At 36.4% G+C, this 16,841-nt stretch overlaps 1 protein-coding gene across 1 annotated transcript in view; it reads left to right on the top strand.

Moving 5' to 3' along the window:
- The window catches only part of LOC128860964 (fat-like cadherin-related tumor suppressor homolog), a 70,826-nt gene that overhangs the window by 41,284 nt on the left and 12,701 nt on the right, over window positions 1-16,841 (top strand). The window contains exons 10-14 of the mRNA XM_054098786.1: window positions 496-681; window positions 3,356-3,530; window positions 14,533-14,804; window positions 14,987-15,704; window positions 16,614-16,797. Coding sequence (XP_053954761.1) covers window positions 496-681; window positions 3,356-3,530; window positions 14,533-14,804; window positions 14,987-15,704; window positions 16,614-16,797 — 1,535 coding nt within the window. The remainder of the gene's footprint in view (window positions 1-495; window positions 682-3,355; window positions 3,531-14,532; window positions 14,805-14,986; window positions 15,705-16,613; window positions 16,798-16,841) is intronic.

Raw genomic sequence — 16,841 nt, 5'->3', positions numbered from 1 at the left:
GGCGAGTCCGTCTATGTATACACAGATGGTTCAAAGCTTGAGGGCAAAATGGACGAACGTGCATATTCCGAACCTCTGAGGATCTGTTTTAGCTTCCGGCTTCTCGACTACTAGTGCCTTTCAGGCTGAACTGATGCCAATAATAAAAGCCGTAACACTCTCGCAGTATGGTGCGGTACTGAAGATGATAACTACATTTTCACTCTGACTATCAGTGATAAAATCTCACACCAAGCAGTGGACAACTGCTTCAACCTAACCGAACTTCATCTGTTCTATACTTTATTATCTTTTCCCATAAATCCCTATGTGAGAAAATAGGAATCCTGCAAATAGAGGTCTTACCAGCATCGAGAAGAGACTCAATCAAAAGAAGATCGGCGTTTCATGCGTTTTATTATTTAAACATTTTCATAGCAACTTATGTTTAATAAAATAATTACATGAAATCAGAATAAATAAATATAAATTTCTATATTTTCTTTTACTTTTCAGATCCTTTAATCTCACAATTATTGCAACAAATATGGCATCAGCTACTTCCACTCACAATATTGTTATACACATTTTAGATATTAACGATAATGAGCCATTTTTTGAAAAAACTGAATACAGAGGCACTATTTCGGAGATCGCTAAAGTTGGTTCCTTCGCATTTCAAAAAAATGATTCACAAAAGAGGTAAATGAATTATATTTTTATATTTTATATTTTTATTATTATTAAAGTCAAACATACAACCATAGGTTATTTTTACAATGATTGACCTTAAGAATAGTTTACATAAAAGAATTAACAATGAAATTAAAATTACAGCTAGTGATAAAGAAGTAGAAGTTGGAGAAAGTATTAAACAAAGAAAGTAAGGTAAAAATAGTAGTAGTAGGAGTAGGGATTAATTGGAAGAGATTTAAATAATGTGGAATCATTTGAGTACATTCAGCAATTTTCGGCAAGGTTGCGACGCAATTTATTTATAAAACACGAGCTTTCTTTTATACGTTTAATTTTGTAAGGTAAGGTATTCCAAAGACGGACAGAGAACACAAAGTATTGACGTTCAGTCACCAAACAACTGTATTTTATCGGGACTAAGTTTAGGGACCGGCAGGACTTTAAAAACATAAGTCGATCTTTGAGGTATCTGGGTTCCCGAGTGTTTATGATCTTCTGGAGTAAAACTAAACATTTAAACCTAAGGAAGTCGTAAAAAAATACAGAAGCAATTTTTTTCGAAAAAAACAGAAATATGGTCATAACGTTTTTTACAGTAAACGTATCTTGCAATGTTGTTATACAAAACATTGAGCTTACTACGACCCACACTATCACAAGGAGTATATAACTCACAATCACACAGTAACGTTGGTAACAAATACGTTTTAGCTACTAGGAGTCGAATGTTTACTGGTGTAAAATGTTGAGCTGCCCATAAATTGCGGAGCATACCATAAACTTTGCCTATGGCAGTAAAGATGTGGTTGCTCCATGTCAAAGTTCTATTAAATGTAACCCATAAATATTTTACAATGTCCACATAGATAGTCACAGCGTCATTTTTTGACTTCTGTATAGCCACCGAGCTTGATATATCTTTGTATATAACGATACATTGGGACTTATCAGGATTAAGAATTAATCCGTTGTCAGAAGCTCACTTGCTTGTGAGGCTCAAGTCAGAATTCAAATTACTTATGCGAATATCAATACAGCTAATGGGAGAACTAACATATAATTGAACGTCATCGGCATATACATGGACATCACTTTATTTAATCACACTGAACAAATCATTAAAATACATGTGATGCAGCTTCTACTACATCTCAGCCCCGACTGCAATGTGTTCAACAAGGCATTGTTATTCAGAAACGTGTTTATTTGCCGATGCATAATACGCTCAAGAACTTTAGATAAGAACGGCAATATTCTCAATTAAAGAAAAATATTTACTAGAGACTCTAAGGCGAGTACATAGGTATATATAAGATCGAAGCCGAAATGCTTTCAAAATTATTAAATTTTCCAAAAATCTCTTAAAGCTGCTTTTTATTACCGATTTTAAAATATGGTAATTGAATTTCACCATACATTTGCACTTAGTGGAATTATAGACAGTTACAATTTTAGCCAAGGCGAATTCATAAAAGTTGATAGCAATAGTACAAAAGAAAATGCCCTTGTACTTATATACATATATTTCAAACAGATTATGAAAAAGTAAACGAAGCAACAACAAAATAAAAAACTGATCACTTGGCATGCAAACCAGCAAATGGCAAGAGAAAAATACAAAATCACTTTGTATGAATGCGCCTTGATTTCATCATGCGTTTCATTTTCATTCAAATTTAATGGCATATATAAAAGTAAAAAAATAAATAAAAAATTCTAGTAAGCAAAAGAAGTAAATTGAAATATGTCGCCTAAACCGACCAGAAAACCAAGGAGACTGCGACGCATATTCCGGAAGCGCGCTGTAGTGCGCACAATGGCAACACAAGTGGACGCTCAGGACATAGACTTGACTTTTGAGAGCATATGCGAGGATCCCAATACCAGTTTTGATACCTACAATTACTATGCTTTGCTCCGTAAAAAAGAGAGGTACAAAAATCTTTTTGTGTCAGGACATGTGCCGAAAACTTCCTCCACCACTCTCTGCCAACCAATTGCGTATCACTTTTGGCCGTCAACCATACATAAACATACCAGATATCTTTAGATCTAATTTGTTGAAAATTACATTATTACTTATGTGTTTAAATAAAATGTAAATATGGAGCAGTACCAACACCCTACAATTGAACACAAAGTTGGCACTTTCACACCCATGTATAGCTCAGCGGGCGGGATGTGACTTCAATAGTGTTTCCTGATCACTTTTTTAGCGTTTAGTTTCTTAGCCGATTTGAAAAAATGTATGTAAATAACCTATTGTATGCAGATAAGCTATTGGCGGCATACATATGTACATACATATTAAAAAAAAGTACCCAGTAATAGAGTTTGTAAAGCAACTTTAAAAAAAAATAATAATTAAAGAATATCTGCTTACTCGGCCATGAAAAGGCTTTTCATAAAAAATCATCTGCTGCTTGGAGAAATCGGTATGAGAGTCATCTTTAATTTGCACATCAAGCTAAACAGAACTGGGAGTTGGTCTGCTTCAAGCTTGATTTGAAATCAAATGAAAATGTTTACCGCTCATGAAATAGATTCTACAAAATTTAGGAAAGCATACCTGTTAGCGGCACCTTTTAATAAAAACGTTATTCCGAATATTATACATTGATATGTATGTACATACATCCATCAATATACGTATTTTGTTTTACTCTTTGTATCTTCACAGACCCCTACTCATCACAGTAAGCGATTTGGATGAGGGCGTAAACAGCATGATTGAATTTGCCATTTTAAACAATCAAGCAAAAGAATATTTCGAAATCGATTCCTCTACGGGCGCTGTTAAACTACTTCAGCAAGTGGACTATGAAAAAAAGAAATATTTTCGCTTTGACGTAATGGTAAGTCTTTCCACCGCTGCTTTTATTTATATAAATCGTGGTTTTTTAGAGAAACATGTTTCAAATTCCTTGAAATGGGCTTTATTTAGGAGATAATAAGGGTGCATACGGTATTTGAGGGCATGGCTATAACTTCCCGAAACCATTATTTTACTTTTTGCACTTTTTTAGATAAGGCCAGGAGGATTACAACTTAACTCAAGAAATGAAGAGACATGCAGTTATCGACGCTTTATGTGAAAATCACATCGCTTTAGAAATCTCTAAGAGCGCGCGTTCATTCGTTCATAAGGTCCGCCGTGTATTGGAAACATCAGGCGGCGATAGAGAATCTGTTGCGAAACGCAAAAAAAAAAATACGAAGAACGTTCTGACACTGTCCGTTCTGCAGAATTTATTCAGCAAGTGCAAACGATCATTGACGAGGACCCTTCAAAATCAATGAGGGCCCTTGTGAGAGAGTTCAATGTTGCTGAGGGTCTTATGCGTCGAGTTGTCCATGAGGATATCCGATACAAATCCTACGTTATGTGCAGAAGACAGCTTATGTCGTAGCAAACACGAGAACAGCGAGTGTTCCGATCAAAAAACCTGCTAAATAAAATTAAACAACCTGAAATGCCTGAGGTAAACATAACACAAAAAAAATGTTGACCAAGACCAAAAGACTAACCGCAGAGATGACCAGAATGGCAGATGGCTATTGTTCAAACCTGCAGGCGTTCCTTTTGTCATACACAGGAAGTTTCCAGCCACATCTTTAAGAAAAACTCTGGTCCTTCACACAAAGCGATGACGACACAAGATTGGAAATTGAAATTGAAAATTTCCATGAGCACATATCAACGAATTTATGGCCGCCTAATTCCCCAGACCTTAATCCCCTGGATTACTACGTATGAGGCGTTGAGTGTGAAACTAAAAAGGATCCGCATAAGAGCATTTATTCTCTGAAGGTTGCAATTAATACCAATAAAGTCAATATGAATAAGGAGCACTTGATTCGGACATGCAATCGTTTCCGGACCTTAACCGAGAAGGTCCAGCAAATGGAAATTTTATTGATTTTATAGATATATAATAAGTTAATGTTGTTCAAAAAGTTCGTGAGATTTTATTAAATTTTGTTCAAAATAAAAGCTATATAGTTTTACTCAAGCTGTTCATAAATACCGTACGCACCCTGTACTTATATTTATAACGGATTACTAGTCGCATTCCAGCGTTTTTCAAACCCAAACGTGCAGAACTGTAGCGAAAAATACCGTAGTCATAGCTCTTACCTACATTGTAATTTTAATTATAAGGATATGGTTGATAATAAATAATAATAATTAAATAAAACCCTAACAAGAGAGAGTAACGGGAGAGCAATCGGGAAAAAGCGCTAGAGCGAGTTAATATCTAACATCTATATTCGAGTGAAAGACTATTATACTAACGTCGTTAACTAGCGCAAAAACAAATTAATTTTCAATTTATTTTTGTCCTGACATCCGAATGTACACATCGAAAGAAAAAAAGAAAACAAATCACCAAGCAAAACAAGAAGTTGCCAGCACATAATATTTTAAAGATAATAAAAAAAAATTAATTTGCCCCTCAATTAAATTAAAAATTAAAAACCTCCAAAGAAGCAACATACGAAATAACTAACAAATAAAGGCAACATTTTAAAATATGAGGTAGCCAAATGTCTGAAAATGGACAGAGAGCTGTATTCTTACTTAACTTTTTATTACTCCGCCATCCTACAAAAACAGTATTGCAAATTTATAATTCTCCGTCGTAGTGCGTATGTGAAGACTACGGAACGAACGACAAAGAGCACAATCGGCCCCCGCATTCGGCAACGTTCAACATCTGGCTCTCTCCCACTTGAGTGAGCATAATATGTATGTATATGCGCAAATGTATATAAATTCACACATTTGTATTTGCACAAGACTTCTATTGATTATTATTAATTTGATTTACTTGAAGAATTTAAAATAAAACCAAGTGTATCATCATCGTCCTTACCGAATTTATAATTAGGACGACTAGTTGTTAATAATACCTGTTGTTTTAATGTTTTTATTATTAATTTATTATTATATAGGTATAAAGGAAAAAATGTATGGTAATATTTACCACATACCTTATAAAATATGTTGTATACTAATATATGTATACTAGCAAACCCGGCCCCCTTCGCTGGGCACACTAAAATAGAATAGATATGGTTTAGAACAGAAAATATATGATTTTCATATTATTTATTTCTTTATTCTTTATTCAAGCGCTTTGGCATAAACAATATTTTTTGTTTTTCTATTTGTTTTTGAGTAAATATTGTATAAAATATAAATTGAAAATCAGGAAAAAAGAAGATTGTTTTCAAATTTCAAATCAACGCATATGAATAAACAATCGTCTTTTTTCCTGATCATCCATGAATTTTTCGTTTCAATTTATATGTTTTATTAAGCATTGGAGCTTTTTTAACCATTATCCATTTATTTTTTTCAAAAAAAAAAAAAAAAACGAAAAAAAATTTTTTTTCCACGAACACATAATTTCATTCGGATTTCACATTAAATTCTCAAATTTCGTAAGAAATTATTCACTGTTCCAAAATCCACTCCAAAAAAATTCACAAACAATTTTTACATGTTGCACTTACGTTTTTTCCTTATGGCGTCCAAATCAGAAAGAAATATTGACACATTGTAACTCACACTGTCAATTTGACAGTTCAGTTCCGCCCCAAGCGTTAAAAAAGTAAGCGACATTATGGCTGATTCAAAAGAACGTACCGTTGCCAGTGCTCCGAATTACAACCAAACTTTACGAAACCCATTTTCAATACTTACTTAACAATGTGCGTAAGTTTGGTTTAATTCGGTGCAAAGACACGGCGGGTCCACGTTTTGGCATATATTTCCAGACCCTAGTCATCAATAGGTATGAAAATTACCCCGTATTAAAGCACTTATCAACAGCTTTCATTTGATACCTATTGTACATACACAACCAAAGGTTACCCGGGTCCACGTTTTGACCTATATCTCGAGACCCCAGTCACGGAGCGGCATGAAAAATACTCTGTACTAAAGCATTCACCAACAGCTTTCATTTGATACCCATATTGTACATACACATCCGAAGGTTACCCGGGTCCACGTTTTGACCTATATCTCGAGCCCTATTTCCAAAATAAAATATAATCCATGTTACTCGTGGATGATGTAGCTTTCGAATGGTGAAAGAACTTTTAAAATCGGTCCAGTAGTTTTTGAGCCTATTCATTACAACCAAACAAACAAAGTTTTCCTCTTTATAATATTAGTGTAGATAAACATGCATACATACATATACTTTGCTGTAATTTTCATAGTCTAATATACATGTGTCCTATGCCAAAACATATAAACATGCATATACATATACAATTTCGAGCAATTTTCAAACAAAAAGAACAAATCTATATGTAAAGATGCTAACAATTGATATGGGCATATGAAATGGACGAATCTATTCTGTACGCAAGCAAATGTAAGCTAATGTACCTTGCTTGAACTGCAAGCGAAAGCGCGGAACGAACGACAAAGAGCACAATCGGCCCCCGCGTTTGGCAACGTTCGACATCTGGCTCTCTCCTACTTGAGTAAGCATATATAATATATGTATATCGTCTAGTTCAGGCAATCGCCGCGCAAAGACGTGTTATTTTCGCTCTTCCGTTGTGATTAAACAAAACTGGTGATTTCCTTTAGTGCTTAGTGTTAGCTATTCACTTACAAATCTACCACATTCTTTCTTTTCGGTTAAAATTTATAGTAGCACAAACAGTTGAAAACCAGTGCAGTGTGAAAATGAATGGGGCTGACCCCCCCTCTTCAAATAGGTTTCGGCTACTTGACCCGGACATTGACCAACCTGGCAAACGCACGAGATCTGACGATTTCGTACCTCTCCCTCAACACAAACAGAACGATGATCACATTCCGCGATATCTCGTAGCGACTGCGGTGGGACCAAAAGTTGGTGAAGATATTCGCCCTCTTTCGTCATACAATGTATTCCAGATCGACAAAGGGCTTAAACACATATGCGTCGACTACATTGAAGTGTCTGCACTAAGATCCGGAGATCTGCTCATCAAAACCCTAAACTTAAAGGCAGCTCAAAAGTTTCAGAAAGCAACTTTTATAGGAATAATTCCGGTAAAGATTGCTTCACATAAAGGACTTAATACCTCACAAGGAAGAATCTTCTCCAGGAATATCATCAACCTCCTAGAAGAAGAATTAGTTCAAGGTCTAGCTAGCCAAAAAGTGATTGAGGTTAAGAAAATCATGAAGAAGTATGGAGATAAACTAATACCAACCGGAGCAGCAGTAGTTACTTTCGATCTGGTTCGTAGGCCGGACACAATCAAGCTTGGATGGGAAAGAGTTCGCCTACAAGAATATATTCCAAACCCAATGAGATGTAGAAACTGCCAGAGACTTGGACACACCAAAAATAGATGCCGGAACATGGAACTTTGCAAAGAGTGCGCAACGCCCCCTTCACATGAAAAATGCACCGGAAAATATTGTATAAACTGTGACAGCACCACACACTCATCCTATGATTCGGCCTGCCTCAGCTTCCTAAAACACAAAGCAGTCAACAAAATAAAAATCGAACGTCGCTGCACCGTGCGAGAAGCATGGAAGATATATAACAGTAACCCTTCCGCCTACCAAATCGAGCCTTTCACAAAGCGAACAACAAAACCAACAATGGCACAAATAGTTATAAACACCAAACCTAATATAACAAAAAACCCAGAGAAACAAAACGAAACAACAAACAGAAAAACTAACCAAAACAACCTACCAAACAATAGTTCACAAACAATTAACAGCACACAAAAGAATATTGATGTAAACAAAGAAACTAAGGTAACAAATGCAGACACTATCAGATACACACAAACAGAAAATCCAACCAAACAGAATACACAAAAAAACAACACGATCACCAGACACAATAACATATCCGCAGAAGATAATAATATGGAAACATCCCCAAGTAGGGAACTACTACTACCTGAGCTAAACGACATCACACCTAATACACACAAAAAGACAAAATACCTACAAGCAAAACAAAATACGCAGAAAACCAGTACAATCACCAGACACAACAACATATGCGCAGAAGATAATAACATGGAAACATCCCCAAGTAGGGAACTAATACTACCTGAGCTAAACGACATCACACCTAATACACACGAAAAGACACCGCCGAAATATACAGAAAAAACTGATTCATTCTTTTAATACCGTAAATGGATTTCGGCCTAAACCTCTCAACAATACAATGGAATATTCAGGGATTTATTAATAATAAATTTGGACTGGAATACCTAACTTCCACACATAATCCAGATATCATATTATTACAGGAAACTCATATCATAAACAAAAACCAACAATTACTTCACCTACCAAACTATCAAATATTTCACCACAACAAACATTTAACGTATGCAAAATCAGGAATAGCAATATTAGTTAAAAATACAATAAACGCTTCAAATCATAAAACATCCACTAACCAACTTTTGCATCATCGCCTCAGCGGCGAACAGAGGCATATCCTGGGGCCTGAGCGGCAACCTTGAGGACTTAGACTACGCTGACGATATTTGCCTGCTATCACACAAACACTCACATATGCAAGCAAAAATAGAGGCGGTGAGCGAATTCGCAGCGAGGGCTGGACTGAAAATAAACATTGCGAAGACAAAGATAATGCGCATCAACACCACCGATTCACATATCTTTCAGATACGCGGCACTAACATCGAAGCTGTAGATGAATTCTGCTACCTAGGCAGTGTAATAAATAAAAACGGCGGTTCAGCGGCTGACATACGTAACCGGATATCGAAAGCTCGCGTAGTGTTTGGCATGCTTGATAAAGTTTGGAGAGCAACGCATATAACGAGGCGCACGAAACTGAGAATCTTCGAGTCCAATGTGAAATCTGTCCTCTTGTATGCATGCGAAACGTGGAACGCGTCAACACGCGACATACAAGCAATGCAAGTATTCATCAACCGCAGCCTTCGCAAGATCACGCACATTTTTTGGCCTAACGTCATATCAAACTCCGATCTGTGGACTATAACGAAACAGATACCAGTCTATCTCGAAATTCGACGCCGCAAATGGAAATGGATCGGTCACACACTTCGAAAGCCATATGGTGATATCACTAGAGCAGCCCTGGATTGGAACCCCCAAGGCAGCCGCAGACCTGGCAGACCATCTAACACGTGGAGGCGACTAGTAGAAACAGAAGTGCAACAAGCAGGCCGCTCCTGGCGGCAAATAAAATTCCTAGCTTCTAATAGATTTAACTTTAACTTGTTTATTGAGGCCCTTTGTTCCACCTAGGAACCACGGGAAAATATATATATATATATAACCATAGACGGACTAAAAGACTCACATATTACAAATATCTACAAAGAAACGGACATAAACTTAACACAACAGATGCTGCAAGACTTACCACAAATAAACTCAGGACATCATATAGTCGCAGGGGACCTAAACGCTCAAAATACACTTTGGGGATCTCAGTACAACTCAAGAAGCGGAAATATGTGGGAGTCCTTTGCACATGCTCGCTATCTATATTAGTATTTTTAAATAATGGTGCACCAACACTCCTGAACACAAGGAACACACTTACTTCAGTAGATGTATCTATAGCTTCAAGTGATTTGGCAGGTTGCTTGCCCTGGAGCTGTCCATCCCAACCTATCGCAGGCGACCACTTCCCAATTTTTATACAGAATGGAAGCACCAAGATCGAGAAAAAATTTATAGGGAGATTCAAGGAAAACAAAGCAAACTGGGAACTTTTCCGAAATAAAACAGAACTTTTTGACAATCAATTTCTTAAATCAAATAATGTCAACCAAGAAGCTGCCTTACTTAAAAAGATAATTAGAAAATCAGCAAATGAATCCATGCCAACCAGCCGATGTCCGAAACAGAAAAACTCCCCAGTATGGTTTAACGCAGAAATTAACACCCTTATACACGAAAAAAAGAAAGCTTGGAAAAAAGTTAGGGACAGAGAAACTCCAACAAGGATTCTTAACTTCAAAAGATTGTGTGCGCAGGTTAGAAGAGCCTGTAAAAAGGCAAAACAAGAAAGGTGGAAATGCTTCGTAAATTCCTTAAGCCCAACGATAGATGCTAAAACATTATGGAGCAAAGTAAGAAAGATTAAATCCAATACCATATCCAGTTTTCCACCAATCTTTACAGAAAACACCGTCATCTCACACCCAGAACAAAAAGCGAATCACCTAGCAAGAGCATGGAGCTCAGTAGGGGCAAACGCCAAATTCGATAGAAGCCTCATACAAGAAAAATTAAATATGAACATTGACAGCTTGGAATGCCCTGGAAACAACCTAAACTTCATTATAGACACAGTAACACTCTCAGAATTGCATTTTGCACTCCAAAACGCAAAAGGAACATCGCCTGGCAAGGACAAAATTACTTATACCATGATAAAAAATTCGTCAAGTGTCCTCAAAACAAGATTGTGCCAACTTTACAGCAATATTCTTCTAGCGCCCATTCCGAAGACGGGTAAGAACCAGAATTCAACCGAAGGATACCGACCCATTTCCTTACTCCCTGTACTATCGAAAATTTTTGACAAAATAGTGACAAGAAGATTATGGGAAGCATGTGATGAAAAAATACTCAAAATTCAACATGCATACATGGCAAACCACGGAGCAAACGCACTTTGTCACCTATTAGAAACAAAAACAAAAAACAACTTAAACCATCGTGTCTGAAGACCTCGAAAAAGCATTCGACAGGGTAGTATCAACAGTTGTAATAAAGGAGCTACACGATTGGGGCATACCCAAAGCAGTTTTGAAATTAGCATCATCCTTTCTCTCGCACAGAAGAATCTGCGTGAAAGTAGATGGTTACCTATCTCAAAATTACATACTAGATAATGGAATTCCGCAAGGCTCCCCATTCTCAGTATTTCTTTTTAATGCTTACACAAATACACTGTCAAAAACATTAAAAGGGATAAGTGGAATTGACTTCATTGGCATCTATGCAGATAACATCTTCGCATTGTCTTCAGGTACTCAAGAGAACGTATCACAAAGCCTCAACGCCATTGACAAAAGAATACACGAATGGTCGAAAAAAACGGGAGCAGTAATTCCAGCCGACAAAACTGAAGCTTTGCACCTTTGCCGAAAGAGAAACTGTAACGCAACATCTATCACACTGAGAAACAAACGCGTCGAATTGAAAACCAAAATGAGAATCTTGGGTATAACCTTCACAAGGAATCTTCTATGGAATGAGCACATAAAAACAATCACAACAAAACTTAGTAAAGTACAGAACTTACTCAAAGTTATATGTTCAAGGAAAAAGGGTCCTCATATCGAAACAGCACTTGACATTTGCCGGTCACTAACTGAAGGAGTAACACAACACTGTATCAGCCTCTACGGATACACCTCTGAAAATAATAAAAACAAAATAAATACAGCGTTTAATCACTGTTTTAGAATAGCAGCTGGATTACTAATGGCAACACCAACAGAAGCTGTAAGAGTCGAAGCGCGATACAACGACTTTCAATGGCTACTCCGAAGTCGATCCGCAAAGCTGGCGGCAAAATCAATCACAACGATGTCGCATCCCCTACATAACGACTTTTGGAAATGCATAACCAGCCGAAACCCGGTTAGTCAGAGCTATAGAAGCACCTGCAGCATTTCGGCTATATCTAAATACCTACTGGATACGCATACGCCAATACCACCTAAACCACCAGACACATTTAAGACAAACAAAAACATTTCAATAGATATTTCACTAAACACCTTCCACAAAAATAACACCTCACAAGAAGCTTACAACAAGATATTCTTAACATATAAAGCAAACTGCAAAGCTGATATTTTTTATTATACTGATGGCTCTTTACTCGAAGAATCACCATCTTATGCTGTTGTAGAACAACGGAAGGACGGAACCTTCCAAACAATCCATCAAGCTCTTCTTCCACCAAATGCTGGTATTTTCAATGCCGAACTAGCAGCAATTAGTTTCGCCGTCCACCACGCTGCCAAAAACAACAAACGGACCGTCATATTCTCGGACAGCTTGAGTGTGCTAAAATCGCTAACAAATAGAAACAGTGAAGCGCACCGATATGTAATGGGAAGAACAAATACACAGAACGAAATTAAACTAATATGGATACCAGGTCATATGGGAATAACAGGCAACGAGCTAGCGGACAAATCTGCGAAACAAACGTTTAACGTCCCACTCGTAGCGTCTTGAAAAAGGCAAATCGATGATGTTGCCTCTTAGTGTTGTTGACTTATTAACGTATGATGCACAATCGAAATTGAACATATCTTTCATGAATTTGATAAATGTTTCGTCATTTTTCACGTTTGTGTAAATGTAAGTTGACCTATTCCATTGCGATTCCATTTACCTCCTTCTCTATATCCATACAAAATATCTATCAAACAAATAAAATTAAAATTTTGTTTTGAAAATTGCAACCATTACATCAGTATTTTCATATGACACTGTCACGTTAAACTATCGTCAGTAAACCAACTTTGCAGTTCAAGCAAGGTAACGACGCATGAGCAAGATAACGATGAATGAGCAAGATAACGACGATTGAGCAAGATAACGACGCATTTTTTGGTGCGTGCAGCCGGCTAAATCGAATTATAAAACGTTATCACGTCAAAAATATCTCATTTCGTTTTGAGAAGTGAAAGTACATATGCGTTTTGTCCTTTGTAAATGAAGTTGATAAAGTTTTCTTAATAAAAACTTCAAGGTAACTTCCTTTTTCATTTATATAGTATTTGGATCGAAATTTCAGCTATCATAAAATTTTACACCTTAAGATTTGGTGTCGATATAACACGATACACATTGCCTTTATTTATATTATTTCAAGGTTTCGTATAACACCGTTTCGATATAACACAAGACAAGGTATCGATACTACACGGTATACCTTGTTTCGTATAACACGGTTTCGATATAGCACGGTACGAATTAACCGTGTTATACGAGGGACGCCTGTATTCGCTGGCCTTCCACGTTTCGACTTCCTTAGGGTTGCCAGTCAATGGCGGCCCTTGTTAAGTCACCATTTCCTCTGCGCAGAACATGGTCAATCCAGTCCCATTTTCTCTTTCGCATCTCTAATAGTATTGGTTTCTGCTGGGTTCTTGCCCATAAGTCAGCATTCGAGATAATATTTGGCCAAAATATTTTTAGAATTTTTTGTCGCATTCCATCTTTCACAACCATAAAGCAAAGTCGACTTTACATTAGATTTAAAAATTCGCAATATTGTGCGCAATATTGTGAAATGATGCGGCGTTCGAAATTGATTGTAGAGAACCAAATGCCACGACAGCTTTCTTTATTCGGCTTTTGCTATCATCGCTCGAAGCTCCAGAGATCGATATAACGCCGCCTAAATAGCAGAAAGATTGCACATCTTCGATATCGATACCATCAACTGAGAAATATTGCGTATTTCTTGTGTTTATACGCATAACTTTGGTTTTCTGGATATTGATATTCAAGCCGGTTTTCTCAGCTGCTACCCGCACTGATTGAATCGTCGATGTCATGTCAAGATAGTTGTGGGACAGAAGAAAGATGTCATCTGCTAGGACCTAGCAAGGGCGCCTAGCGGTTCTTTTATAGAAATAAAAACATAAAAAAAGGAAAAAAATTATCAAATTTGGTCAAGGTGATGTGTGATATGCTATCAGTTGTCGCGGGTTGTATACTATTTATGTATATAAATAAAGTAATATAAATCCCAAAGCTCGAGAGAGGAACAAAGCAAAACAAAAAATATTAATTATGTTTTATTTACTATTATCTCTTTCAATTAGATCAACGATTTGGGCGCACCAAAATTATATGCCAAATATCACTCAACTATACATATCGATGTTGAAAATATCAATGATTGCCCTCCGGTTTTCGTAAAAAACTACATGAATGTCACCCTGTATCAACCTACATATGAAAATATCATATTAGCCGTAGTAAATGCAACCGATGCAGATTTGGATGAAAATACCAAGATACGATATGACATTATTGACGGAAATGCAGACGACTGTTTCGAGATTGATGCTACAACAGGCATCGTAACGACCAGGTAAAGTTTAAAAATAATTATATTTTAGTGCATTGTATTAATATGTTATTTAAAAATATAAGTTTATTGCGATGAAATTTTAGTTTATGGAAATTCATATTTTTTAATTGTTTTTAAACTGCAAAAAACTGGTACTTATTTACAAATTTATGTAAAAAAATATATTTTTTATATTTTTTTAGAGATGTAGCGCATTTGGATACTTTTTATACGTTACATATTAGAGCTTCGGATGGTCTATATTCGGCAATTGCACAAATTGACATAAATATTGAAACCTTATCCACACCTGGCTTTTTATTCCAAAAAACATTTTACACATTTTCTACAATCGAAAATTCTTCCAAGATCGTCACAGTCGGATTGGTTAATGTTATTGGCAATCTACTGCATGAAAATATCGAATTCGCGATTTTAAGTCCCACAAAAATGTTTGTCATCGGCAAAACATCGGGTGCCATCAAAACGACGGGTTTACCCTTTGACCGCGAAAGCCAAGATACATACACAATAGTGGTGGAAGCGCGTTCTTTACTGTTATATGAGAAATTCAAGCAAATGCGACGTGCGGTTGTGCGTGTCGAAATTTCCATACTCGATGTGAATGATAATTGTCCTATATTCGTTAATTTGCCATATTATGCCACACTATCGGTTGATGACGCCAAAGGTACCGTGATAACCAAGGTTAAAGCAGTGGACCTGGACAGCTATGAAAGTGGTGAGGTGCGATACGAAATGAAAAAAGGAAATGGCGAGCTGTTCAAAGTGGATCGCAAGTCGGGCGAATTAGTGCTCAAACAAGGTATTGATGGTAGTACGAGAGTTTACGATTTGATTATCGCCGCCTATGATGGTGCGATCTCACCTTGTTCCACGGATGCGGCGGTTAACATAAAGGTGAGTGGAATATTTTCTTAGATACATAATATAGAAAACAGTGAATATTAAATTTGGAAGTTCTATTATTTCATAGAATAACTGTATATATGTACAATTTATAAAATTAAATTAAATGACTTTTTGTTACAAGATTTTATTGATTAAATTAATTAAAATCTCAGAACTTGTGCACATGAAGCATTCAGAAGTGAATTTTTTTTTTTTTTGTTTTTGCGCGGCACTTCATTGAAATCAGGCGAAAAATTTGCGTGTATTACTTTTCGGGAACGGATCGGTAGAATCGGTAGCCATTGATAAATTTATTATGCAGTAGAAAATTAAGAATCCAATACTAAGAAATGTAGTTTCCAAATAAATATGAAAATAATAATGTGGGAGATATTATTTTCATATTTCTTTGACTGGCTATGAAAATAGCCAACGCATCGTTTCCCTTCAATGTTTCCTTCCAATATTAATTGTAACGTGGGGTATTTGGTGTTTATCATTATGTGTCCAAAATAATCTGTCTTGCGACGTTTTATTGTTTGTAGAAGTTCACGGTCTCGATTAACTCGTCGTAGAACCTCGATGTTCCAGATCGGTCCACGGAATTTTCAAAATTCACGTAAAAATCCACATTTCGAAGGCCTGGAGTCTCTTCATGTGTGTCTTTGGACTTTGAATGTCCAACATTCCATGCCATATAAGTGCATAGACCACACATAACATTGCACAAAACGAATACATCTCTCATATGAAAACATCACTTATCCTCTGTTCAAGCGACCTCTCTCCCTGAGCTATGTTATAAAAATAATTGCAAACCAATTAAACGGTCACATTATTTCTGTTTTATTTATATTTTATGTATGGATTATTTTCATTCAGTGTGAGTACAATCATTTTTTTTTAACTTTTTTACAGGTTGTTGATCGCTCAATGCCAACTTTCGACAAACAATTCTACTCCGATGTCGTTAAAGAAAATGCAGAATTGTTCTCAGCGCTCTCCATAGCAATACAGGCCGAAAGTCCACTTAAACGAAAGTTAATTTACACAATATCCAGCGGAAATGAGGATGAAGTATTTGAAATAGACTATAGAACTGGTAGGCTGAAAACGAATTCCACATATATTTATGGAAGTAATAGA

The sequence above is a fragment of the Anastrepha ludens genome, chromosome 4 (assembly GCF_028408465.1).
Source record: "Anastrepha ludens isolate Willacy chromosome 4, idAnaLude1.1, whole genome shotgun sequence".
Classification (NCBI taxonomy): Eukaryota; Metazoa; Arthropoda; class Insecta; order Diptera; family Tephritidae; genus Anastrepha; species Anastrepha ludens.
This window is presented reverse-complemented; position numbering and strand designations above follow the sequence as displayed.